Here is a 25,346-nt window from a genome sequence, read left to right as displayed (position 1 = left end):
CACAATGTGGGATATATCGTTAGGTGCACAAAAATCTGCTGAAAAATAGAATATATTCCTGTAACACATTGTGTAAATTCTTGGAAAACGTAGCTCACATTTAATTTAGTACCTAATATTTGGGATACTTTTTCTAAGCTTCGTTAAATATGACGTATTTGGTACAGGTAAAGGCGCGGGTGCTCCGCCCCCACCTCCTCCCGGCGGTATGCCCCCACCGCCCCCGATGATGGAGGCCGACTTCTCCAACCTGTCCGTCGACGACAGAAGCGCTCTCTTCGCCGAAATCAACCAGGGCGAGAACATTACTAGCAGTACGTATTGTTTAGATTCTAATGTATGGTACGTGGATGAGTAAGGTAAGAGATGAGAGGTGGTTGATCGAGTTTTAGTTACTGATATGCATTAAGCGTGATTTTAAACTATGTAGTTTCATAATTAGGCGATTGAGATTGAGAATCTTTGGAGCGTCATAGAAACTTTGAGTACCAATCGAAAATCTTGGCTATCATTGACGATTCTATAAGTAAAAAAAATTTAACATCTCCGCTGGGACCCGAAGCCCCATCGCTAGCAATGGAGCTTGCGATCAGTATAGCCCAACGGACTTGTTTCTCCAAAATCTCTTAATCTCTCTTTTCTAATTCTTACTGCATTCTTTCTCATACATGTATAATTCTTAACTACCAAAACACATTTGTCATAGGTCTGCGCAAGGTGACGCCCGACATGCAGACTCACAAGAACCCGCAGTTGCGACAGGGGCCCGCTCCATTCAAGGCGGCCCCGGCGGCCAAAGCGCCCGTCAAGTCGCTCCCCACGCCCGGAGCTGGGGCGCTTGACAAACCACCGGTGTTCGCGCGTGATGGCAAGAAGTGGCTCATTGTACGTATCACATAAGAAATGCAATAAAAATAGAGATTAATATTCAGAATAGGCACGATGATATAGTTAAAAAATAATGATTCTAATTAGTCCGCCTTTTAGACTGGCTCAAAATATTAGATTTTTTATTTTAACAAAACATTAAATATTTATTAAGATAAAACGCAACAAACATTGAGAGTGGGGGCTCGTGACGTCACGGCTGTTTGAAATTAGTAGGTACTCAGACGTGACGTAACACAAAATTTTATGGTGTTATATCTTCGTTGTTTTTTGATAAATATCTGTTAAAATACGTGTCTATCATTTAAGGGTTATCTAAAAGATGGACTAAATACTTTTTTCAGTCATCATGCCTATTATATTGAAGTAGCTGATCCATTCTCGTCTTGGTGGACAAAAGTGCCTAACTCTTGCAGGGTAACCTTTATAATTATATTTCGGTTCAGCCAAATTGGTGTCAAAATATGTAGTCAGAATCAACCTTTGTTATTCATAGTATTTATGATGAAAAGATTTGGCAAAAACTAAGCTCAAGAGTCATAAAGAGCTGAACAACATTATTATCTGTCTAGTTAAATAGGTATAACTGTTAACTTAGTTTTTTTTTATTGCTATCTTATTTATTGTTTTACTAGCTTCTGCCCGCGACTTCGTACGCGGATCCTGTCCCTTATACCAGCGACTACGGGGTTAGCAAAATCAAAGATCTGAATCGTCTGATGTTGAATTTAAAGGGCCCGTTGACGGGAAAACAACGGAATACGCAAAATCATTCGAAACGTTCTATATATTTAACTTTTGTACGTCAACGGCAAAAGCACAGCAGACTAAACAAAACGCTAAGAACTAAAGCGCAATAGGCGTGACCATAGGGATAAAAGTAGTGATTCTGATTAGTCCGCATTTAAGTGGTTTTTCTGAACGGACCCTTAAATAACAAAGTAGTGGTGACCTAGTGTTTAGAGAACCAATCTCTCAAGTATGAGTGTGTGACTGCGATTACAGGTCTGGCAAGTACTTGCTAATGCAACTTTTCTTAGTTCGTATGTACTTTCTTAGAATATTTTGGACACCAATGACCGGTTTTTGGAGGAGCTGTCATTTCTAGTGTGTCCCGGCTGTCAATGAACATCCTTGGCAGTCGTTATGGGCAGTCAGAAGCCAGTAAGTGTGACCAGTTTTACCAAGAGGTATTGGGTTGAGCGGGTAACCGGGTTGTGGAGGTCCGATAGGCAGTCGTTTCTTGTCGTTTCTTGTTGTGTACTCAGTTGCATCGAAGCCGACCTTAACATAGTTGGGGAAAAGGCTCTTGAAGTAATAACAATAATAACAATGAGATTTAACGCAACAAAGTCGGAGAGCTCGTGATGTCACGTCTATGTAAAATTTGTGCTAAGAAGTGACTTAATACAAAATTCAAGCGTTTTGTATCTTCCTTGTTCTTTGTTTGTGAAAGAAAAAAAAACAATACTTGTCCATTATTTTAGGGTTATCTAAAAGACGGACTATTACTTTCTTTGATTCACCATGCTTATTTTGTATAATTTGTATCAGTAAACGTGTCCGACTCGCGAAACAATGAGTAGCATATTCTTTACTTGAGAAGTTCTCTAGACATATGGATGTAGATGCGTAAATATGCCAATGACGGAAGCGCGCTTCGCGATCCGATGAGATTTCCTCGGAGCAAGTAGCAGACTGATGTTCTCGAACAGCATCAAGTCCTTCCAAACGCTCTTCGGTATATCTTTGGGATCTTATGATTCTCTCCCTAAGAACATTGGAAAAGATTCGACCCATGGTAATAGTTTTATTGTGAAGAAGATACCTGATCAATTAAAATCTAGCTGACTGCCCCCTCGCCCCCCGCGGTACTGAGTAGGCTACCCTGTCACGAAGATAAATGAAAAAGAATACAACACTCAAATAGCATTAAAACTCGAACATTCATTCTATAAAGTTTTGTAGTAAAAGAGTAAAATTGACGATGATATACCATCACCATTGAAAGTCTGTCCTAAACTATTACCGCCTTCACTGCTTGGAGGTACTTCCAGCTTATTATATCACTATACAGTGAAATTAGAGATAGCTTTCATTTCCACATCAGTTGTTTCTGATCTTCGATTCTCATAAGTCAACCGAAAATATACATCAGATCGAACAACTTTTGCTAAAACGTCATTTCAAGTGTAGTAGGGCACTTGGAGTTCAACTTGAGATGTTTTAGATCTTCGATTTTTGTAAGTCAACAGAGAGTGCTCATCAGATTGAACAACTTTTGCTAAAACGGTATTCCTATGTATGCTATTGTGTAACTGGGCTCTTGAAGTTCCACATCAGGTGTTCCAGATCTTCAATTTTTATAAGTCAATAGAGAGTGCTTATCAGATAGAACAACTTTTGCTAAAACGTCATACCCGTATATGCTACAGAGTAGCTGGGCTCTTGGGGTTCCACACCAGGTGTTTTAGATCTTCATTTTTTATAAGTCAACAGAGAGTGCTTATCAGATAGAACAACTTTTGCTAAAACGTCATACCCGTATATGCTACAGTGTAGCTGGGCTCTTGGGGTTCCACATCAGGTGTTCCAGATCTTCAAATTTATTCTCTCAACCGAGAATGCTCATCACGTGGAACAATTTTTGCCATGGCACCATTTTTGTATCTCTTATAGTTTTGTTGATCTGTTGCAGTTCTGCACCAGGTCTTCAAGTTTTGAAGATAAATTATAGCCTATATGTTGCCCAGACATTATACCGATACAACAAAGAAAAAATCATTGAAATCCGTCCAGTAGTTCCGAAGATTAGCGTGTACAAACAAACAGACATACAGACATACAGACATACAGACAAACAGACAGATTTTTTTTTTTGGATTTGTGCTCGATTACTGTTTCTGAACTCCACTCAATTATAATTTTTTTATTATATTCAATGTACAGACAAAGTTTTTTTACAGATTTATTATATGTATAGATTATAGATGAGTAATCCTGTATTTAATGTTGTTGATACGAGAGCAGAAGTTAGTCACTTGTATTGTTTTATGTTATCAGTCGTTGGCAACGACTCTCTGGTTAATGGTAGAAACCATTGAGTCGTTACCATTAAGCTATCTTTGTATTGACTCTTATTATGTGTTTTCCAAATCATTATTAAATGAACATGTACATATTTAAAAAATAACACATGCATACACATTAACAAAACCGTCAGTGATATTTCATTGACTATTTGATTTGATGATTCATACAGCATTAGTGATGATCTAATTCAATTTCAATATACCCGCCCAACATTTATTTTTAAATGTATTTCAAACTAATATTTAAAAAGCGAAACTTTTCCTCATTTCACAATCGGTTAAAAAGATGAAACACGAAAAGTAACAAAAACCTTCTTCTTCACCCAGGAATACCAAAAAGGCAACCAGAACCTGGTTGTAGAGAACGCTGACATGAACAACGTTGTGTACATGTTCCGTTGCCGCGATTCAGCGCTGACGGTGCGCGGCAAAGTTAATGGCGTCGTGCTTGACTCCTGCACCAAGTGTGCCGTGGTCTTCGACAACCTCGTGTCCAGTATCGAGTTCGTCAACTGCCAGTCGGTGCAGATGCAGGTGAGTTGTAGCTTCGTTTAAAAATGTTTATTTTTTAGATTACCAAGGCTTTCTTCAAACTTGTAAATCTTACTAGCTTCTACCTGTGGTTTCACCCACGACAAATACGATCTAATCCGAGTACCAGGATAACAGGTATTACCTATAGCCTTCCACGGCAAATGGGCTATCTATCACTAAAATAATTGTTCAAATCGATCAGTGGTCTCTAAGATTAGCACGTTCAAGTATAAAAGCTGTTTTACAATATTTTATGTGTTTGTTATGTGTTTGACTCAAGTGTAGTTCAAGTAGCACTTGAGAAGTTAAATACCTTTGTAAAGTTAACATGGTAAACACGATAACTGGACCTTATCGCTTAACTTTAATATCCGGATACATAGAAGTTACGTGTGAGATTGCGTCGTATAACGTTTAAGTAGAAGTTCCTACAGATTTTTCATTTAACACATTGTTTTATAAATCCATTTCATAGCCTATAACGTAGTCTCTTGAAGATTGCTTCAAAGTGCTCACTATGGCGGAGAAGGATCACGATGATGGCACGTAATTAAATTCTTATTGAGAGGCGAACAATGTCACTTTATATCGGCTTGGAGCTTAATAGAAAAGGATATCAGTTCCGTTCGAGCAAGCGAAGATGATATTTTTACATGCCTCGCGTGTTTACGTGATACTGAAATTAATCTGAACGTACGTACGTAACAAGTTTCCGAATCACGTAGCCTCAAAAATTAATATCGTACAATAATCTCTCATATTTTGAACCCCAAACACGAACCTAGACTGAGATTAATAATACATTGCGCAATTAGCTGTGTAAGTGTAACAATATTCGGGAGCGCCTTCATTATCGGGGCTCGACCTCGAGGGGTATACGTGTAACCAAAGTCATTATTAATGTAAAAACGAAACCCTGATTTAATTAAGGTCAGAATAATGAAACAACGATTTCGCTGAGACAATGTATGCAATAAATATAGATATAAAATGTTAAATTATAGTACGATGAGGTCGCGGCAGTCGTACTCGTCGCCGCTCTCACTCTTGACCTCCTCTATGGCTATCTGACTGTTGGTCTCCTCGATGATGGACATCATGTTCGGACCTTTCCCTCGTTCGCTCGGGAGCATCGGTTGAGTAGGATATTTCACATCGCCGAAGTCCTGAGTATCGTAGTACTCTCTATTTGCTTCAGCAACATCCTGTCAAACAAAAATATCTTATGAGCAACGTGTTATCTGTACCTATAAAATAAAATATAAATTACTCTGGGACTGTCGAAATGTCACGTCTGCTACCTTACACAGAACAAAAAGCGTGCTGATTACAAAACAATTGGGCACAGACTGGATTAATCTAAAACTCCTTTTTCTATTTGTTTATTTGTATTGATTTGACATGAAGGAAATAAGAAAGCGGTTACCTCGTAGTTATATGCATATGGCTTGTATGGATTCTGGGCCCAGCTTAAACTGTATTCGTCATAACGCATGTCTGTACAACTATTTCTGAAATCACTGTCGGAGTCGGACGACTCGCGGGGCTTGGAGTAATCTCCCATTGCCTCTTGCGATGCCACATCCATCGGGTGAGCGTCAATGTTCAGAATTGTCAGCTTACTGTTTACTACCATATTCAATGTCTTTTGCCAGTCTTCTAACAGCTTTTTTATACTTTCCATCTGAAATAATTTCATATGTTAAATATTTTGTGTATTTGAATAAGATCTACTTCATTTAGGAGTGAGTGATATACCTTTTTCTTCAACAATGCTTGTTTAGTGGCTCGTCGTAGTCTCTTTTGCTTGATGTAATGCTTAAGATAAGCGACTTTATAGACGTTGGTAACTTTAACGATCTTCACCCGACAGTCTTGTCTGACATCGATGTCGCTGAGAGAGGAGTAGACGCTGTTTTCCGGAGAGTTGGGCTCTGTCTGCGCGTGCTCTCCGCAACTCATCTTCTCTGACTGCCTCTCGGGGATCGCCATATGGTCGTACTTCAACTCCTTTAATAATTCCACTATGAATTCGCGGTCTGAAATAAAAAATTATCTACAAGCTAAACAATCCAACACTATTCTATGCTTCAAGCAAAGGGACGATTGCAGATAGGTGAAAGAATGTACAAGTTTAAAAGAGGAGAAAACAAAATGTTTGCTACATCGTAAGGATCGAAAATGCATGAGGAGTGAGTGACCTTCTTCCTGCGGTGAGGAGTTCATGTGCAGGTCGTGTTCGCCGTCCCACGTGGCGGCGCTGTCAAGCGCGCGGCGCAGCGCGTCGTCGGCGGCGATGACGTCACGCACGCGCGCCCTCACGCGCCGCAGTCGCTCCGCGCCGCGCCGCAGCTGCTCCGCTCGCTCCGTAAACTCCGCGTCCCGCACACACAACTTCGTATTCACTATCTGAATCTTTTCATAACAAAACGTTTAAGAACCACATGTACCTATACATATAGAATAACGACGAATCTCGAATGAATGTCAACGCGTCTAACCTGGAGCTGAATGTCTTCCATTTCGTTTTGTTTCTGTTTTATTCTTTCCCGAGAAGTCACGTACATGTCTTTTATGAATTTGTACATATAAAATCCCGTCGGCACATATTTTAGAACGAATATCGTCTGGGGAAAAGATGAGTAACGGTGAGAGTAGGGTTTGGCGGGTTATCTTTATAGGTGAATAAGTATAAGGGTAAACATACCACATTAATGAGTGTTATTCGCAAATAGAGAGAGTATACGACGCTAACACAGTAGTGCGCGATGGGCATGCCGTACTGTTCCATTATGGAGTTCCATATCTTGCTGATACCCCATGTGGCTCCGTTCATCTCGTGCTTGTTCAGGAGATGCGTTCGGTCTTCCGTACTCATGATCAGGGTCCGCAAATGAAGGGCTGAGATAACCGCTGCCAGTACTATAATTAAAGTCAACATCTAAAAGTATATTTCATACAAAAGCCTATTTATTACACACGGAAGCATTAAATATGCGAAAAACGAAAAACTAATTTTGAAAATATTTTAAAATCTTGACATTGACATTGCTGTCGTGCCTGGACATACTGATTGTTACAAATAAATTCTTCTTTCAAAAACTTGAAACCTCTTTGTGAATTAAAAGTATTTTACAGTTACTGACAAGTTCTATGTTGAACTTCTTTCAGTATTTCAGTTTTGATAGGTGTTTTTTTACATAGATTTGATAGATGTGCTGTATTTTGAAATTGTGTTTGGTCAGGTGCTGGGCAAGGTGCCGACGGTGTCGATTGACAAAACGGACGGGTGCCAAATCTACCTGTCGCCGGAGTCTCTGGATGTCGAGATCGTCAGCTCTAAGTCTTCAGAAATGAATGTGCTCGTGCCTAAGGGCAACGGCGACTATGTGAGTATAGTACGCTTGCTGAGCGCTCTTTCAAAGTGTTTTCAACTTTCTCCTAAAGTTGTAAGTAAACGATTGCATTTTTCTAATACAGATCTCTGTAAAATTCAAGGTTTCATTTCGAATTCTAATCTTACTTACCAATTTATTTTTGTTATCGTTTAGTCTGAGCACCCAGTCCCGGAGCAGTTCAAGACAGTGCTTAACAAGGCTAAGAGCGGCATCACCACCACTCCCGTGGAGAGCACGGGCTAAGCGTCCCGCGCGCTCGAGAACCACGCCTCGTCCACACAGCTTTCATTACCATTCGAGGCGAGGCGACTCCTTATTTAAATTAACATACTTTGCACGGTCTAGTTCAATATTAGTTCACGTACAACGACTCGCCTCGGAACATCCACTGAGAAGCACAAACTAGCCAAATAACTTCAGACGTGCGACGAGTTCTCGAGCAACATGTGTATCTATTTAGTCTTGTATCGATCATCTTATTTAAGACCTGTCTTCGTTTCTTGCTCATTGCGCTCGATTGTAGTATTTAAATATTATAAATCTAATACGACGTAGAAATAACTATAACTCAAGTATTTACTGGCCTTTGTGTGTAATGTAAAGATGTTCCTTACACTAACGTTTGTGATTTTGACATTGTGAAGAAGGTAAACATGCTTTGGAGTACCGCTCGGTACGGGAGTTAGTTAAGTTAGCTGTAAGGTGTGTGACTGTCTCGAGTATCAGCAGTGAGAAAGGTTTGCATTCTCGACTTTCGCTATCTGTGTTAATAATAACTTGTGCGATCATTAAACCCCGATGCTTGACACACTTGAGGTCTAATTTTCTTACTTGTATTTCTTCCTTGTGATCAATCATTACATTATTTTATATCGATGTCTATCTTATGGGTAAACTCGCCCAGAATATATTTTAACTTAGGACATGCTATTTTTATTTTGTGATTGTACCTAATTATTATTTTTTAATATTTCTTAATTAAAAATATGAAGATCAGTGTAATTTGTATTAAAATAATTTGATAATTTGTCGACATCGTTAATATGTAAGAATTGCTATTATTTATTACATCATCCTTATTTTGAAAATATAATTCTGTATTGAAAGTTTGCATTTTGTTAATTTATTTGTCGAGAGATTAAAATTATTTTTAAGATCATTGATATTTTATTTTACTGTTGATTAAGTTCCAGAAAGGTTCACAAGTTTAAAGGAATTCAAAAGAAAACAAATGGATATTATTACATTTTTATTTTGTTTGTTCCATGGCTCACATCGTCCATTTAAAAAATTACATTAAAATTCAAACGGAAAAGGTGTTCCATGGGGTTCAATAAATAAATTCAATTTAGCAATAATCGTGCAGTGGTAAATAACAATTTGGGCACAAGCATTATACCTATATTTACAAGCCAACCCAAATAACATTACACAATAATTATGGCGTAGCAATCTTTTAGCGTTACGTGAAATTAATGGAATGTAGTATTATTGTAATTGAAATATTTTATCTCGCTTTTACAGAGATTTCATAACTTACAGATATCTTATAAAATATCAGTCGAATTTCGAAATTTTACCCTACTTTCTAAGTACTGGCTTATAAGTAATTAAACTTGTTTAAATGCTGTTAATCGGGGTCTTTGCTGGAGTTATTTGGTGAGACTCTACTGCACTGCCACTCGTCGCTGCCATCGGAACATTCGAGAAATCCGTTGCAGACGCTCGTGGGTAGCAAGCATTCTCCGAGCGGACATCGGAAGCCTTTGCAGGTATCTACTCTGCCAGGTCTTCTGTTCTCGGCTGTCTCCAGGTCTGCGTAGAAGTCTTCGTTAGCCTCCTGCTCGCTGGAGGTGAAGTTGCTGCTATCGTTGGTCGGCACGGTGTTCGCCGCCAGCACTGCGTCGATCCAGTCTATGTAGTGTGAAACTTTGGTGTACACGCCGGGACGGTTTGCTCGTGCGCAGCCGTAGCCGTTGCTAGTTACACCGTAAACGTACCATTTGTCTGATTCCTGAAAGTTATAGGTAAAAAAATTAAGTTTCCTTTTAAAGAATCTTTTAAACGTGGACCAAATAGGTAAAAGGTAGGTACATTACCTGGCACATAAGCGGTCCTCCAGAATCTCCGAGACAAGCGTCTCGGCCTCCGCGCTCGTAGCCCGCACAGAACATGTCGTCGGTGACGCGATACAGGGGCAGCAGCCGCGTGCGTCGCCTGCACTCCGATGTCGATATCACTGGCAGCTCAACCTCTTGTAGTGTATCCGCTGGAAATTATAACCGGTTTCTTAATACAAACCCGAGAAAAGATGCATTCAGAAGATGCTTGTTTCATTAACTAAATACAACAATTGTCACTTACGGAAGACGCGTTCATGTTCGTAGAGCTGTCCCCAACCGACCACAGTGCAGTGATGTCCGGCCGGTGGCTGCGCCCGCGGCGGCGGCAGACATGCAGGCCGCAGCCGCGCGTGCAGCGGCACGGGATCCACGCGCAACAACGCGATGTCGTTGCGGAACCCACGAGGCGCGTACTTCGGGTGCAACACCACTTGTCGGACCCGGGACACGCGCTCCCACGGGCCTCGGGGCCAAGCACCGCGTCGTAGTGCGCCCAATCGAGCCACCCAATGAGCTTCTGTTGCTCTGTCGAAACAAAAACGTTTAGTCTGACTACGACATGTGTTGACCATTTTGTTTTGGAGTGTCAATAACTCTGGATTGATTTGTGTGCTTTACTTTGTGAGCTTTTCGTCGAGTGATGATGATTGAATTTATAAGATTTTTAAATACACAAGTTTATACTCACTGATAGAAACAATGGCTGGCGGACAGCAGCCACTGCGCGTGCACCAACGTCCCGCCACACTGGAAGTCTCCGTCGCGATAGAGCGCGGCCTGCCAAGGCCAGGCGCCCGCCGCCGCGCCGTCGCCGCCCACCACCCTGCCGCGGCGCACGTGCGCGTCAGTATCATCCCTAGCCACACACATCCCCGCTACTACCACCGTACGATATCACCTACCGCTTACGGCCAGTAGGTTTTTGTTTATGTGGGTAGAAGAGACAGGCTTTTTTGATTTTTCAATCACAGTGTTGGACACTGATTTAAAGATCAATAAGCCAGGGGCCCGATTCTCCTAATTTTACTTAAGCGCCATTCGATTCACGTTCGACTGCGATCCAATCCCGACTCGATTACGAGTGAAGCGTATGTGGCATTTTTTCTTTGAAATAAACCTTTTTTATTCTTTTCTGTCATTCAATAATGAATCATTTTGTCCGCAAATGATTTACGATTGCAATATGATTGTAGAGAAAACTACCGTATAGACCAAAATCACCAAAATAGCAGACCAATCGCAAACCAATCGAATGTCGTTGGAATACGATTGGTCTTATATTAGTAGCAGACTGCCCGATATGGTTAAAACTGCTATTGCGATCATATTGCGATTCGATTTCTATTCGATTTTGACATTATTAACTTAGGAGAATCGGGCCCCAGTTTTTTCTGGGTATTTACTTAGTAACAAAACAGTGTTCAAGTTTTGACGGAGTTTTTTGCTAGAATAAGTGCTCGTTTATCTCGGAATTGATGGGAGAATAATAGAACTGCATTATGCTATAACTCAAGCAAAACGCGTTTACTGGGGACTAAACTCGAGAAAAGAATGTGCATGTTTGTTACATTGTTGTAGCGAATAACTAGGTCTCTATATACCTGGGCTGCTGAGCGTCAGCATGTGGTCGTATGCCGCAGTCGAGGCCGGTGCACCTCACTCGTAGTGCGCGCTTCTTGGCGCAGGAGGCGCGTCGGAAGGATAGCTGCGTGTCATGCGCCCGCGCCGCCGCGTTGTGCCACACCTCCCAGTAGCCTGCCGCGCTCGACTTGCGGCCTTCACGAGCTTCTCGAGCCCAGCCTGCATCACTGAAATAGACACGACAAATAATTGTTAAAAAATCGGACATATCATCTCCAGATTAAGAGTGAATTTCAATCAAATGAAAGAAATATTTGATATGTTGAAAAAGAAGTATTACTGGAAGGTCATCGCTCTGCATACGGCTCTGCCTAGGTCAGGCAGCTTCAGAGAGCTTTGAGCCTGCTTTACCACGTCATTAAAACTTTCCACGCAGAGTCGGCCCCAAACACCACGCTTGCGTACCATCACGAAACCTGAAAGAAACAAGCACCTAGTTGAAATTGGACATAGATAAAGATTTCCTTGGTTTAAAATGATCATTAAATGATCTAATATCGGCATTATTTTGATTGTTTCTACGTGAGCTCTTTCTATTTCCATGAAAAGTGAGTTTACCTTCTTCATTGTATGGAATAACTTCATTGTCCTCTAGTTGATCTGCGAGTGCCACGCAACTTTTCTCGTCATCTCCGAGTGGACAGTCAGGCGTGCCGTCGCACACTTTGCTCATATCTAGGCACTGGCGAGCATTGGCGCACACATATTGACCTTCCTTACACCATTCTGAAAATATCGAAACAAATCGAATTAAGGTAGATGAAATTTACATGTCTTGATTTACTTCTAATATCAGGCTTTTCTTATATTACATACCACATTTATTTTCGTCAGAATAGTCCCAACAATCGACAACGCCATCACAGATCTTGGCTTGCGAAAAATCTGCACGCAGATAGTCTGCGCAGGAGCAGGATTTTTCATCCTCGCCATCCGGGCAGTCGAGCAAGCGGTTGCAGCGAGACGTTAGCGGTAGGCACAGCCCGCCAGGGCATCGAAACGACGTCGCGTTATTACATTCGTCTAAAATAGTGATTAAAAAATAAAAATGTTAAACTGGTTATAATAATAGACTAGTATGTATGGCAGGGGGAGCTTTGGGTAAGACAACTTACTTTCTTCGGTTAATTCCTTGATGAAGTTGCTGACACTTTCCTTTTCCTTATTTGTTTTCGAAGGCTTATTGTAAGTCTTTTCTGGTACATCGAAAGTATTTCCTTCTTGTTTTATTGACGGGTTCTTATTATAGGTTTTAGTAAGAATTTTAAAACCTGCTTGGTTCAACGTGTAGCTGGATGGTATGGCTTTTGTCGAAATTACACTGCCTGGTGCTCGAAACAACGTGTTGTTATTAGAATCCGAAATTGTTGCAAGACTAGCCAGCTGCTTCAGTTTGTCGATAGTCAGAGTGTTTGTTTGATTTATAGGTATTTCTAAAACAACGTCTGGTTCTAAGGTCAATTCATACGCAGGAAGAGACTGAGTTTTATTAGCACGCTTACTACTTACACTTCCAGTTACATGATAGGATACTCTGTAAGTCCCTTCAGGTACGGACGTAGTGTTTGAAACGTCCATGTTTTTAAATGCTTCGTTATTTTCGCTTGAAAAATTTAAATCATCACTTGATTTTGGAAATCTACTGCTTGTTGGCGCGTTTGATGATATGACTTCAGGCGCTGGCGTTAATTTCAAATGTTCTGAATTGGGAGCAATATCTGAACTCTGGTTATCACTATGATTGACGTCATAATTATGATAATAATTTTCGGTGCTTAATTCGTCAATTATTTTCATTGTTTCGGGATCATCACGAAAAAAACTGCGTAAGTTTTCTTTCATTGGCTGAGATTCGACTTTAATTTTAGGCCGAGGACGCAGTGGACGGTTCATACCCAGATTGGACTTTGCAGGAAGCAGTGTGATAACTCCGGCTGTCGTTATCTCCAACTCATCGTCTGGTACTACTTCAACTGAGCCAGTCATTTTGTTATGATTATGTCGCTCTTCAACTTCCATATCATTTATAGTCTCTTCAGTCTTGGCTGGCGTATTCTGGGTATACTTCTTTATTATATCGGTTAAATTCCGAAATATTGAAACCTTCCCGGGAAACTTTGGTGTTGTGTTAGGAAAAACATCATCGTTTTTTGTTATAATTGCTTGCAGTGTGTCATTGTAATATTTTTCTGGTGAATTTTTGTTAAATGTTTCGTTTTCGTTCGTTGAAGTGTTGACTAATTCCCAAGTAAGGTGGGGTGCTCCTGTGCTAGGTATGATAGAAACTTTATTATTTGGTCTTCTTGTTGAGTTTTCTTTAGATGTTTCATTTTGTGGTTGTTCTGTAGTTTTGTAAGTGGTATTCATTACTTTCAGTTCTGGAGTCGTGGAAACGGTGCTGCTAACCGGCTTTTTGGTGGAAGATGTCGTTGGGGCACTGGTGCTGGTTGTGGTGCTGGCTGTGCTTGTAGGGGTAGTTGTAGTGGTGGTGGTGGTCGTGGTGGTACTAGTACTAGTGCTTGTACTTGTCGTAGTGTTATGCTTCTTCAATATTGACGCACCATCAATAGACAGTTGTTCAGTATCAGTGTCGCTACTATCGGCTTGTAGCACATTTATAGAAACACTTGTTTGTTTATCCTTGGGTGGACGTTCGACTGGTTTTCCGTCGTTTTCAGTATCCAAGTCCAAGTCTTCTACTACTTCAACGACTCCACTTATTTTATCTATAGGTATGGGATGCGGTTTTGGATAATTTGATCCTAAAGTTTCCATATTGTTTAAAGGTGGTGCGTAAATTGGTAATGTAAAGCTTGTGTATACAGGACTTGGTACATAAACTTCAGCTGCTAAGTTTGGGTCAATATTGTGAATGCCTATTGGCCTGTGAGTCGTTTTGTCCCTATGCTTCACGGGTGGTATCGGTGTCATTATGCTTTCTAATATTGAGACATCATCTACCACTTCTGCCACTCCCATTCTATCTTCGGCATTTAGATCACTGGTCATTTCGACAGAGGGCGTTGGTTTACTCGTTCGTTCATAGTAAGGCTGCGTTATAGGTCTCCACGGTTCATTATCAATAACATGTGGGACAGTAAATAATGAATCGATTTTAGGTAAATCTTTATAATGATTTTCATTTGTTAGCAGATCGAGTAAAATTTGAGAAACATTACTGGTGGTGGTAGCTTGAGCTGTAGTTGTCGGCATCATCGTCGTTGTCGAGGTGGTTGTAGATGACGTAGAAGTTACAGGAGCTCGTGTACTTTTCTCGATTCCTTTTTTTGGTGTTGGTTCTGTTCTTGTCTTAACATTGAGAGTAGACATTATGGTAAATGGTCGTGTCTTTGGTGTGCTTGTAGGAACTCTCTTCGTGGTTGTAGGCTTTGTAGTTGTTCTAGTCGGAGGCGTTTTAGTTGATGTTGTCGTTTTAGCCGGAGTTTTGTGACTTCCCCTGTCGTCGTGACGTATTGGACTAGAACTTAATTTCTTATTTTCCGTTATGTCTGCTTCAGTCTTAGTAATTTGGAACGATCCTTGCACTACTGGAATGTTTTCCGTGTCTATATCAGGTTCATCTGGATCCTTCTTTTGATTCGGTTTTACTGTAGTCTTACGCACGACCCCGACTCTAGATTGAAGAGTTTTATCAATTCCAGTTGGTGGTGGTGAGCCCTTTGGATTGGTCATTGCCATACTCTCATTCATTGCTTCTTTCACGTAAGATTCTGAATGATATGTGTGTTCTAGATCTCTCTTTATGACTATGCTAGATGTATCTACTTTTATACTTTGACCAATTGCCGGGTGTTTTGAATTTAAATCTTGAATCAAAATATTCTTAAGAGTTTCTTCGATGTTCGATACAGAACTGAAAGCAAAAATTATGATTAGGTAATACTCGATGGGCCAACAGCTCAGCTAAAATTAAGTTTATGTAGAATTATTATCATTACCTTGGTATTTTTCTTCTATCAAGATAAAGTCTAAAGTGTACGTCTAGTCTTCGGTCTCCGAAGCCGGTGACGATGGCTCCTGTGAAGGCTTGTCGTAGCGTCGAGGGAGCTGCGTACACTTGACGCAGGGCCACGCTATAGCGTCGAGCTCGCTCTCTGTACGAGGGACTGCCTGGCACTCCGCCGTACACGTCCCCTCGAGTCACTCTGAATGTGCCCTCGAACGATATTATTGCTGCAAAATAAGTAAAAGCTGTCAGTAATGTAACGAGAGTAATATTTGCTACCTAAAGATCGCTCATGCTTCGAGCTAATGTAATTAACTACAATAATATAATTAACATGATAAAAGATTATTACGAATTATTATCTATAAGAAAAAATATTATTGACATAGAAATATATATCCCACGCATTTTTCCCTAAAGGTCAAATTGAGCCCCGAGCATAAGTACCCTATTACACAATAATAACGTAAGAACATAGTAACCCACTTCCCTCGACCGTCTCCCACAATTTACATGGAAGTTTTTCTATTTTTCATTTCCAGTTGAGTGGGCTTGTTGTTACACACCACTAGATTATGTGCTTACATTACTCAAAGAAGGCAAATCTTCTTGGCTCGTAAATAACCACGCATAATTTTGTGTTTTGTGTCAATAATTGTAAATGTGTTTGACTTACGAGTGTACCTATTGGATTCAACACTGTCTGTTCTAACGGTATTCAATGTTTAAAACCATTATCTATGCTTAAAACGAATAAATCGTACAAATGGACACTCGATTGATGGATGTGAAGCCCGAATCAACATATTGTATTGAGCAGAAATCAATACTAGGTAGATAATGAAATTATGCGCAATGTGGGAAGAGGTTTGTATTTTGACGAGCTTTTTTGATCAATCATACACTTGTTGCTCGTCTACGTATTTATACTGTTACATTTATTGCCAACGATGACTTAATTAGAGATGTTGCAAAATGGGTTATCTACAGGACTATATTATTAGAGATGGATAATTTAAAAAGAACTACGATGACAGTAAATCTGTTACCGCGTGCCTACAGTGACTTAAAGTATTTCCTAATTCTTAGAATAACAACTTACGTTCCCCATTATCAGGCCTAAGCGCTCCCATATAGAAGGCGAGCGCGGCGACTGCCAGCACGGCTACGGCAGCCAGCAAGGCGCCGCCCACCAGCGCCGCCGAGCAGAGCCCGCCGCTGCGGCTGCTGTTGCTGGCCACGCCGGCCCGGGGATACCCTCCGCCAGCGAAGCGATACTCGCTCTGTGGGAAAAAATAAAACTAAAGTTGAATCACAAAGAAATACAGAATGTACATACTATATCCTATTACACAATATTATTGGAAGTTTGAAGTTTATAACAGTACAAAGAAACACATAAATATTTTATCACACATAGATATTGTTGTATGTTTGTTCCTCATCATGCTTGAGCGACTGAAAGGAATAAGCTGAAAGGCACACACATACTATATGTTAAGGGTCAAACTTAAAACATAGGTCATTCCATCCGAGTGCGAGAAGTAGATCCTCGAGAGAAACCGTGGGTGGAAGCTAGTTTTCTTAATACATTTCTGCGAGGTACATAAAATGTATTGAAACATTGTATTATCAAATACCGGATTTAAAAGAGTAGTTGTAAGTTAATGTTCAAGAGCACTTGGATAGTTTACCAAAAGTTTGTATGACAAAAGTTGCCCACTTGTAGAGTCGACTGAAAGCTTCGTTATAATTACAACTAACTTCCACCAGCGGTTTCACCCGCGTCTCTTAGAAACTAATTTTCACACACGGATTTTTACTTTTCGTAGCTTTTACTTGATACACGGGATATCTAGGACGATTACATTCTTTCAAGTCGGCTCAGTGGTTACTGAGAAAGCAAACAAACAAACCAACTCTTCAGTTTTATAGTATAATATGGAAGACGAGATTTCTCGTTTGGTACTTATTTAAGAAGCCCTTCCAATTAAAAGTTTCTTAGAGCTCGAGCACAGGAAACAGAATATTTTAAGGTAATATGGCTGCTAAGTAATTATTTTGTTTTAGGCAATGGCCTAATGGCCCTGTGTTTTTGTTCTTACTTAAGTCTGCATATAGACCACTTCTCTTGAAATTTATCTAGAGCTTTTGTAGGTCTATTTAAGTAAAAATAACATACTTTAGTAAAAGCTTTTGGTACTTATTATATGAAAACAACTAGCTATGTCACTCTTAATAACATTTAAGCGGTATCATAAAAGGAATATAATGTTATATTCAGCGGCTTTTCGATCCCTGCATGGCAATTTGTTTCCTCCGTAACGCCCAGTTTGTACGATAACAAGCAAGTATGAAGGAAACGTTGCTAATTCTTTTTATTTTTCTTGGAATAATTTACATAATATGATCACACCGACCATAGTTATCACTTATGGTAATCATACCACTAAGTATAGGCGGAGGCCACCCGACCTCCCGAACAGTTTTTGTCTCAACCAAGGCGTGATACAGTTTTTTTACTGTTGACAGCTCATTTCTTGTCAAGTCCATCAAGGTTTGTCCATTACGCTAGTTGATTAAAAAAACTGATATCATCAATTATTGTATGCTGTGTCTTTGTTCAGATGTAAAAAAAAAAAAAAAACAAAGGTAATTTTATATAGCAGAGGAACATCATAACGACGAATAAATTAACATTTTATTTATTTATATTTCTTCATCAAAGATTATAATTATATTATCATTACAAATTAACGCAACGTATGCATAATTAACTACGACTTATACGCACTTGGTACGCACCGAGCTACATCAAAGTGAGTATGAACAAAGTCCGGTAAAATTCAGAGGAAAGTCATTTTTGATGTTGCGAATTCGCGATCATTACTGTGCTGATGAACGATGGGAACGTGGCCAGTGCATGGGAACCGCCTGCGGTGGGCCATCCATCCACCCCGCCTCTTGCTTCACCTGTCACTTCGCGCCGTTAATCATCCTCATACAAAACCACGTCCAAACGCTTTGGAATGCTGTTTTGGGGACACGAAACAAATTTTGAGGCTGAGACACCCGAATGGGTTTTAATTTTTGGCTGTATGAACTCCGTCATTTGATGTCTTCAAAAAATAAGCTGCACTGGTCAAAAAGCGGCCTTTTGAAGGTCCCACCGAGATTTGAACTCGGATCGTTGGATTCAAAGTCCAAAGTGCTAACCATTACACCATGGGATTGCGCATCGTTATCTCCAATTTTCTAAATAATTCACTTGAATTAAGTTAGTGAACAATATGTTAAAAATGTTTTCTCAGATCCTTAATTTTCTGACTATGTACCTCATAATTTTCGAAGCGAGCCAAGAATTACAATGAACCAAAAATGTTAACCGACCGTTTTTGAACCGGATAATTATACCGTGGAAGCGACTGCGATTATAAAACGTTTGACATATTTAAAACCCAGGAGTAATGATTCTTCTCTGGAAAGGGTGTATAGGATAGATAGAGATATATTTTATTCAGATAGGAGACCTATTATTTTTTAACTGTGAATAGCGTTGAATGTAGGCCAACTCGTCCCTTAAGTATAAATTATATAAAATCAAAATGGATCCAAATAAGATCAGATTCCAATTTTAATAGTCCCTTCGATTACTGGAAATCGCAGATGAACTTAAAATGGGCACTAGACAATAACACTATGTGGATTCTGGCCTATCTATTATGTTTTTGAGTTCAGCAACATATAAGATCCCAGTACTTTCGTACCTGAAGTTATTTAATTTGCGAAGACATCCGCCATTTTGTAAATTGAAGTTCGTCTTAAACGAAGGTAATGAGAGCTTTGAACCTTACCAAACAGCATTATTACGTCCCTCAGTAAACTACCCGCCAGTAATTAAATATATACTTTTTGGTACATTGATTCATTTACAGTTAGTTATTTTAAGTGGACAGTAATTTAGTTTGAAGTTTTTTGTCGTATGGAGCGCTCGATAAAATGATCCTTAGGTATTTGCTATTGTTTTTCTTAATTATTTCTTTTAACATTCGTACTCGTTCCTCCAATTAAATGGGTATCGAGACAGCTTCGAAAATGTACTCTTTTGTTTCCTATTTAATCAATAATCTTGAGTTAATATGCTAATTAGTCGAATGAATTAATTAAAAATTGCAGGAAAGATGCAAAAACTTTAGGTCCCACCGAGATTTGAACTCGGATCGCTGGATTCAGAGTCCAGAGTGCTAACCATTACACCATGGGACCTCTGATATCTAGACACAAAATAGCAGATCTAAATCGAAAGTACCACGACGCACTATCGAAATTCTATACTTTCACTTGTGATTAATGAAGATTGAAGATACGATAGCGTCTCAAATTGTGTATTAATATCTCGAATCTGCTTATAACTCCTTTTCTGTACACTTAATAAAATATGCATAAAAAGGTTTGGCTTATCCACTTTTCTAACATTTAATGAAGTCCAACATTATTACCATGTTAATTGAGTGGGGAAATATGGCGATCTTCACCTCCAATATACGTTTGTAGTAAACAAATGCAAATAAGTGCAAACAATTGTGTATTGAATGCACGCTACGATGACACGCTGACCGTGGTCTCAATCTCCTAATGCGCCACTAATGACTATGATGCACCGACCATTCATATAGAACATGCCGTCTAGCACTGGATTCAGTACACAACGGTGTTTATCGAACTCATTATAGATTGCGATTATTTATACGGTCAATTTTGCATTGTTTGTAGGTGATCTAAATAATCTTTAATTTATCGTATTTAATTTGGAGACAAAAATAGACTTTGCTCTTGGATTTTCACAGTTTAGGTTTTGTTTTTCAATTATTTCTAAGTATTTTTATGTCGTTACATAAGTATAGAACAATCTTCAAGCTCCATTTTGGTAAGAGCTCTTCTTTTTGTTGTTGTCTACCGCATTCACGAGTGACTATCGATCGCTTTGAATTTCGAATGCAGTTGTGTCCTGTTTGGCAATGTTAACCACAGTTTAAATATATGGTATTACTTATAACGCGGTATTTATTTATATTTATTTAAGGACATAGAAACACTTTGAAATAAATAATCCTAGACCTACGTCAGAGATACAGGACTGTAATTTAATGTAGGTAAGCTTGGTAGAAAGAAAAATAAACCATAATGTCATGACCATAGAATAAGTAACACTAGTTTACAGTACATTTGTTGCCGGGATTTTTTAAGCTGTTGTTGAGTACTCATATTTAACCATATTTAAAACTATTAGTAGTTTTTTTTAATCAGCTCTAGTTTTTGAGATTCAGCTTAGTGAGGTTTAAAGAGAAAAAACGTGGATTTACCTTAAAGAATATTTGTTTAAAAATTATATTAATTGTTAAGTTCCAAAAAACTTGGCTTTAAAGCTCTTCTCTTATGTGTAGACTTTGGGAAATGGCGTATCAGAGACCAGCAATAGTGTCTGACTATCATATTTACATCCCAGAAACCCTGATAACATTCTTCCATGACACGTTAATCTTGATGCATACGTTCTCCCTGCTCTTCGCTCATATCTCCTAAATTTTCTGGAAATCTGTCCAGATGACTGAAGAGGAAGTGAGTTTATGCTCAAATTGCATCCCATATCACTTATTTGTAAAAGCAGGTCTTCGACAAGTTCAACATAATTTTCATTATAATTTTTCAAAATTCAATATAATTTTTATTCTCTGAAAGTTCAGGTGAATGCTGCACTGATCGCTGAACACATGTTCTACTTCGGTTTTGCCATTTAGCTCGATTTTTGGTGTTTAAGCTGTTTATGTTCACGCTACAAAAGTAAGAGTCGTCGAGATGATTTTTCGATTCTTTCCAAATAGTTGGTGTTTTAAGTTTAAAAGTACTTCTTTTACCACTTTTCCATAATCTTAAGTATTCAACGCACGATTTACAAACACAATCAGGAGCCCAAGATTTGTCATTTTTATCTAACAACATTCCAAAATATAAAAAATAAGTATTTTTAAGCGTCTCTGATGACATTTCTACTCTTCTCAATCACATATTCTCCACATAAGTAACAAACATGGTTTGGATTGTTCAAACAACGCCTCCTTGAACTACTCGTGGTGTAAAAACTTCACATATTTGTATAATTACAATAAAATACGTACTTCAGCGACTGAAAAAGGTTCAGAAAAGAGAAAGTCAATAACAAGTAAAGTCGAGCTACAAAAAAATTTTTGCGGGTGTAATTAATAAAAACTAAACATAAGTGAATGTTACCAGCCATTAAATCCACGGCAACAGGCAAAAAGTTTGATTTTGTAAACTAGTGTAATAGGTTACTTTTCCAAAAGAACACCTGGGGCGGGCTATCCAAGAGTCAGTATTAACTATAATATTTATAATTGCTATTGATATAATAATATCTAGTAAAAAATCTGTTTTAAATTGATCAATTTTGTTGTGGTACCGATGGCTGGCATGATTAATGAACAACATAAATTAAGATAGTCGGTAATTAATGAATCTCCATTGATCCGTGATTCTGAGAGTGTTGTGGGGATATATTCAACATCATGCGTGAGCTTACGTTACTGGAGGAAAATAAGGTTTTATATCTAATACCATAAAAGTTTATAGCTTTTCGAACAAAAAACTTCGAGTAAGTAGCACGTTTACAAGCATTGTATGTACCTACCTACACATAAAACTTCTTTGTATAGGTATAATACCTACCTATGTAAGTATTAGATAATATCAATACTGAAGGGGTAATATTATTTCCCCTTTTTTTTCATAATAGGTTTCAATATATATCGTTATTTCAATTCTTCTTAATATTTAGCCTAAGCTTAGTCTTCTTACATAAATTATTTTATTTGTCCTTTCTACTGTAAATAACTTAGCATACCTATTAACAGAAGCATGCACAAAGAAACATGTAAGAATAATCAAATAATATTTCCAAACTGATCCATCTCCAGATTCTGCAATAATTACCGGATTCATCAATCGGCGTTACTGAACTCATCAGTCACTTGGGTTTAGTATACCAACGTCACTGACCGCTACACCAAACTGATGCTTGGGATTAAATGCTCGCTCTCAAAGGCTACATTTACATCTGCTGGTTATCACACTCCCTATAGACGTGCACAGCATCTCAAGATGATGTAGAACCTCGTAATTAAAGTGCACTATAGTTTAACGAGTTTATGAATGTAGGTAAAGGAGTATTGAAAGCTCATCGGAAGGCTGCGCTCTGTAATTTTATCAACCCCATGGAGTAAAGGTGGGATTGTTTTGTGTAATTATGACATGAGCGCACTGTATTTATGTCAATGGCTCATGAAGTTATGATATATAAAAAAAAAACTCTGCTGTTTTAGTTGTTAAAAAAGTAATGGACGATGTGGATGTGGCCATTCTGAATTACCTAAACTCCCGCACATAGCTATGTTGTACTATTTATTTTTGCTAAACTAGCTCCGTACATATTCGCAACGTTGATGAAATCGTTATTACCCTATAATTAGGATTAAGTACTAATTCTTTCTTACTTTTTGCGTTTATTAATAAATGGTCATAACAACGAAAACAATGAATATTACATGAAGCATCGGCATTATGGATCCTCCGTGTCTAGTAACATGAGATCGGATAATAATTAACGTTTGTGAAGATGCGCATTACACTATAACCAGTACCCTTGTACCAACAGGTCTTATAGTAGTCGGCCTTGTCGCTCGGCCTCATCCCAGATCTACATAGTCGCTCCTGCACTTGCTAATTGAACTGTATTTGTTCATTGACCACCGATCCCTTGGCCACGCAACTCGAAGGGCCCTTAAATAAACTTTATTCCAATTTCTGTGCCTCATTAGGCCCATTGTTGAATGTAGTACAGGCTGCTTCGGTTGCTCCAGATATTTTTTTGGATTTGGGTCTAGTGCCACTGAATAATGTGCACAAAGAGGTGCTTCATTGAATTTGTATAAGACAATGTTAATGAACAGTGGTATCGTTAGTACTTTACATACGTGAAATACATCATTACCTTGTTACGATATTCTATTTAACCATGGCAGCCGTTTCAATGGCATTACACACCTACCACTTAGATAAGCTTTGCTTGCGTACATCGGAAAAGCGTGACCGACGAACGTACACACAGGATTTTTCGTAAATTAATATGTTTGTTATGTTTGCTTGTAATAATTGGTGTGCAAGGCTCCCTTGTACGTGCTGTAGGTCATGGGTGAGCAATAATAGCATAAACGCGGGAACAAATTGTCCGTCACGGTTACCTCCAACCGTTTTCGTGTTCAGTTCAAGAGATACGATACTATGACATAATCATCGAATAATTAACAATTGCAGCTCATTATTACTAGATAGCAGTTATGGTGTTCAGTAGTATTATGAATGGCTTACTTAACGAGTTATTTGATGATTATTGTCAAGGAACGAGGAAATAAGTCTTTGTATGAAAACACAGAACCGCGAGATATTTTACATGAATACGCTGTATATTTCTATACCTTGATGCAAATTGAGAATATGTGAATGAAAAAATATGCTACAGCGAAGCAAGACGTCGGAAGAATCTCAGCGCTACGTCAAAAGTCACGACACAAGTCAGTCGCCATAATAACTTTAATCGCTGACACGACTAGTCACGTTAGATTGTCCTAGTTGATGTTTTTAATTTATCTAATTTTCCTTATTTTAACGTCCTCAAGCTTGAAGCGTCCTGACACGAAGGCATTGTCAACCTTCCTCAGCAGATTACACGTAATAACCCTTATTATTTATAACTGCTTATTGTATCTGATACAGGAAGATTTTTTGTTTAAAAACCTTCGTTTGGCCAACTTGTAGCGTCATAATAAGCTTAATAAGTATTAGAATTATTTTTTTCGTAAATTATGTTAAAAATAAACGAAAATGTTCGTCAAAATTACTCGTGGATCCAAGGTTCTGCATAAATAGACAAAGACGCTTGTCTGTCTGTCTATCAGGATTGACATAAATATTTATTATAATAAACGCGAAGATTCAATAACGTTTTCTCAGTAAAAAGGACGTGGATGATATGAAAGCTCTATGAATAAAATATTTGCAGTAGTTGCGCGAAAATAATACAACCGCCAACAAGTCTGTGTGATGAAAATGACTCATTAGCCTGTTTATCTTAACCGACTCGTGGCTACAAAGCAATTAGCATGGCTCTCATAGAAGCCAGTTGTACACTGATAGACGTAAAAAACCTTGACATGCGAACACATAAACGCTACTAATAACTTACGAAAAAATTCATGAACATAACTGACGTAAAGGCTTTGAACTGTATCAAGGTTGAAGCGAAGCTCTGATGTGTAGCGAATACCTGCCACGATATTTCAACAGAATATTCAAAAGATTTAAGTTTACGCCAGCATAGGTAGCTGAGCACAAAGCCTCTTCATTGTTATCGACGTGTATAATATTTCAAAGAGCTTGGCAGCTTGTAAATATCTGAAAATATAAGGTGCAATAAAGCACAGAAATACAGAACCGATCTAGAAGCATTGTTTTTAAAATAATATCCGCAAAGGTAATATTGTAGAGGAAATTGCACACAGCTCACTAGAGCACAGAATTTCACTATCTTGAACAATGTTTGTATCTTTGGCGTTGTGTATTGTATCCTTAC

General features: G+C 38.8%; 3 protein-coding genes and 2 non-coding genes across 10 annotated transcripts in view; 1 reads left to right on the top strand and 4 right to left on the bottom strand.

Annotated features, from left to right (window-relative positions):
• Nucleotides 1-9,071, top strand: part of LOC124645836 (adenylyl cyclase-associated protein 1) — a 33,582-nt gene extending 24,511 nt beyond the window's left edge. For 3 of the 5 annotated variants that reach the window (XM_047185799.1, XM_047185773.1, XM_047185791.1), the window contains exons 5-9: nucleotides 168-314; nucleotides 707-885; nucleotides 4,308-4,514; nucleotides 7,760-7,903; nucleotides 8,066-9,071. In XM_047185799.1, the coding sequence (XP_047041755.1) occupies nucleotides 168-314; nucleotides 707-885; nucleotides 4,308-4,514; nucleotides 7,760-7,903; nucleotides 8,066-8,155 (767 nt within the window). In that variant the 3' untranslated portion in view covers nucleotides 8,156-9,071. Of the gene's footprint in view, nucleotides 1-167; nucleotides 315-706; nucleotides 886-4,307; nucleotides 4,515-7,759; nucleotides 7,964-8,065 lie in introns of all 5 variants that reach the window. The other 2 variants (XM_047185764.1, XM_047185782.1) reach the window with 1 other exon arrangement.
• LOC124645862 lies at nucleotides 5,471-7,455 on the bottom strand. The gene is made up of 6 exons (XM_047185811.1): nucleotides 7,222-7,455; nucleotides 7,016-7,141; nucleotides 6,716-6,929; nucleotides 6,273-6,553; nucleotides 5,941-6,198; nucleotides 5,471-5,719 (listed from the first exon to the last, which is right to left on the bottom strand). Exons 1-6 carry the CDS (start codon nucleotides 7,453-7,455, stop codon nucleotides 5,513-5,515), a joined length of 1,320 nt encoding a protein of 439 aa, XP_047041767.1. The 3' UTR covers nucleotides 5,471-5,512.
• A 77-nt stretch (nucleotides 9,072-9,148) lies between the features above and the next one.
• LOC124632044 (mucin-5AC-like) overlaps nucleotides 9,149-25,346 on the bottom strand; it is a 46,757-nt gene continuing 30,559 nt past the window's right edge. The window contains exons 3-13 of one of the 2 annotated variants that reach the window (XM_047166698.1): nucleotides 16,746-16,926; nucleotides 15,636-15,870; nucleotides 12,792-15,550; nucleotides 12,493-12,699; nucleotides 12,235-12,402; nucleotides 11,957-12,092; nucleotides 11,637-11,843; nucleotides 10,724-10,891; nucleotides 10,277-10,560; nucleotides 10,012-10,181; nucleotides 9,149-9,926 (exon numbers count right to left, since the gene is read on the bottom strand). In XM_047166698.1, coding sequence (XP_047022654.1) covers nucleotides 9,543-9,926; nucleotides 10,012-10,181; nucleotides 10,277-10,560; nucleotides 10,724-10,891; nucleotides 11,637-11,843; nucleotides 11,957-12,092; nucleotides 12,235-12,402; nucleotides 12,493-12,699; nucleotides 12,792-15,550; nucleotides 15,636-15,870; nucleotides 16,746-16,926 — 4,899 coding nt within the window. In that variant the 3' untranslated portion in view covers nucleotides 9,149-9,542. The remainder of the gene's footprint in view (nucleotides 9,927-10,011; nucleotides 10,182-10,276; nucleotides 10,561-10,723; nucleotides 10,892-11,636; nucleotides 11,844-11,956; nucleotides 12,093-12,234; nucleotides 12,403-12,492; nucleotides 12,700-12,791; nucleotides 15,551-15,635; nucleotides 15,871-16,745; nucleotides 16,927-25,346) is intronic. The other variant, XM_047166704.1, reaches the window with a different exon arrangement.
• On the bottom strand, nucleotides 18,805-18,876 carry Trnaq-uug. The gene has a single exon. It is a non-coding gene; the product is annotated as a tRNA-Gln (tRNA).
• Trnaq-cug lies at nucleotides 19,838-19,909 on the bottom strand. Its single transcript has one exon. It is a non-coding gene; the product is annotated as a tRNA-Gln (tRNA).

Source organism: Helicoverpa zea, chromosome 1 (assembly GCF_022581195.2).
Source record: "Helicoverpa zea isolate HzStark_Cry1AcR chromosome 1, ilHelZeax1.1, whole genome shotgun sequence".
NCBI classification, from domain to species: domain Eukaryota; kingdom Metazoa; phylum Arthropoda; class Insecta; order Lepidoptera; family Noctuidae; genus Helicoverpa; species Helicoverpa zea.
This window is presented reverse-complemented; position numbering and strand designations above follow the sequence as displayed.

Excerpts from the sequence above, each read along its gene's own strand:
- LOC124645862 (XM_047185811.1), bottom strand. The coding sequence starts at position 7,455 with ATGTTGACTTTAATTATAGTACTGGCAGCGGTTATCTCAGCCCTTCAT. Across the intron at positions 7,142-7,221 it reads GAATAACACTCATTAATGTG|ACGATATTCGTTCTAAAATA; the intron begins GTATGTTTACCC and ends TCTTTTCCCCAG. Across the intron at positions 5,720-5,940 it reads CATATGCATATAACTACGAG|GATGTTGCTGAAGCAAATAG; the intron begins GTAACCGCTTTC and ends TTTGTTTGACAG.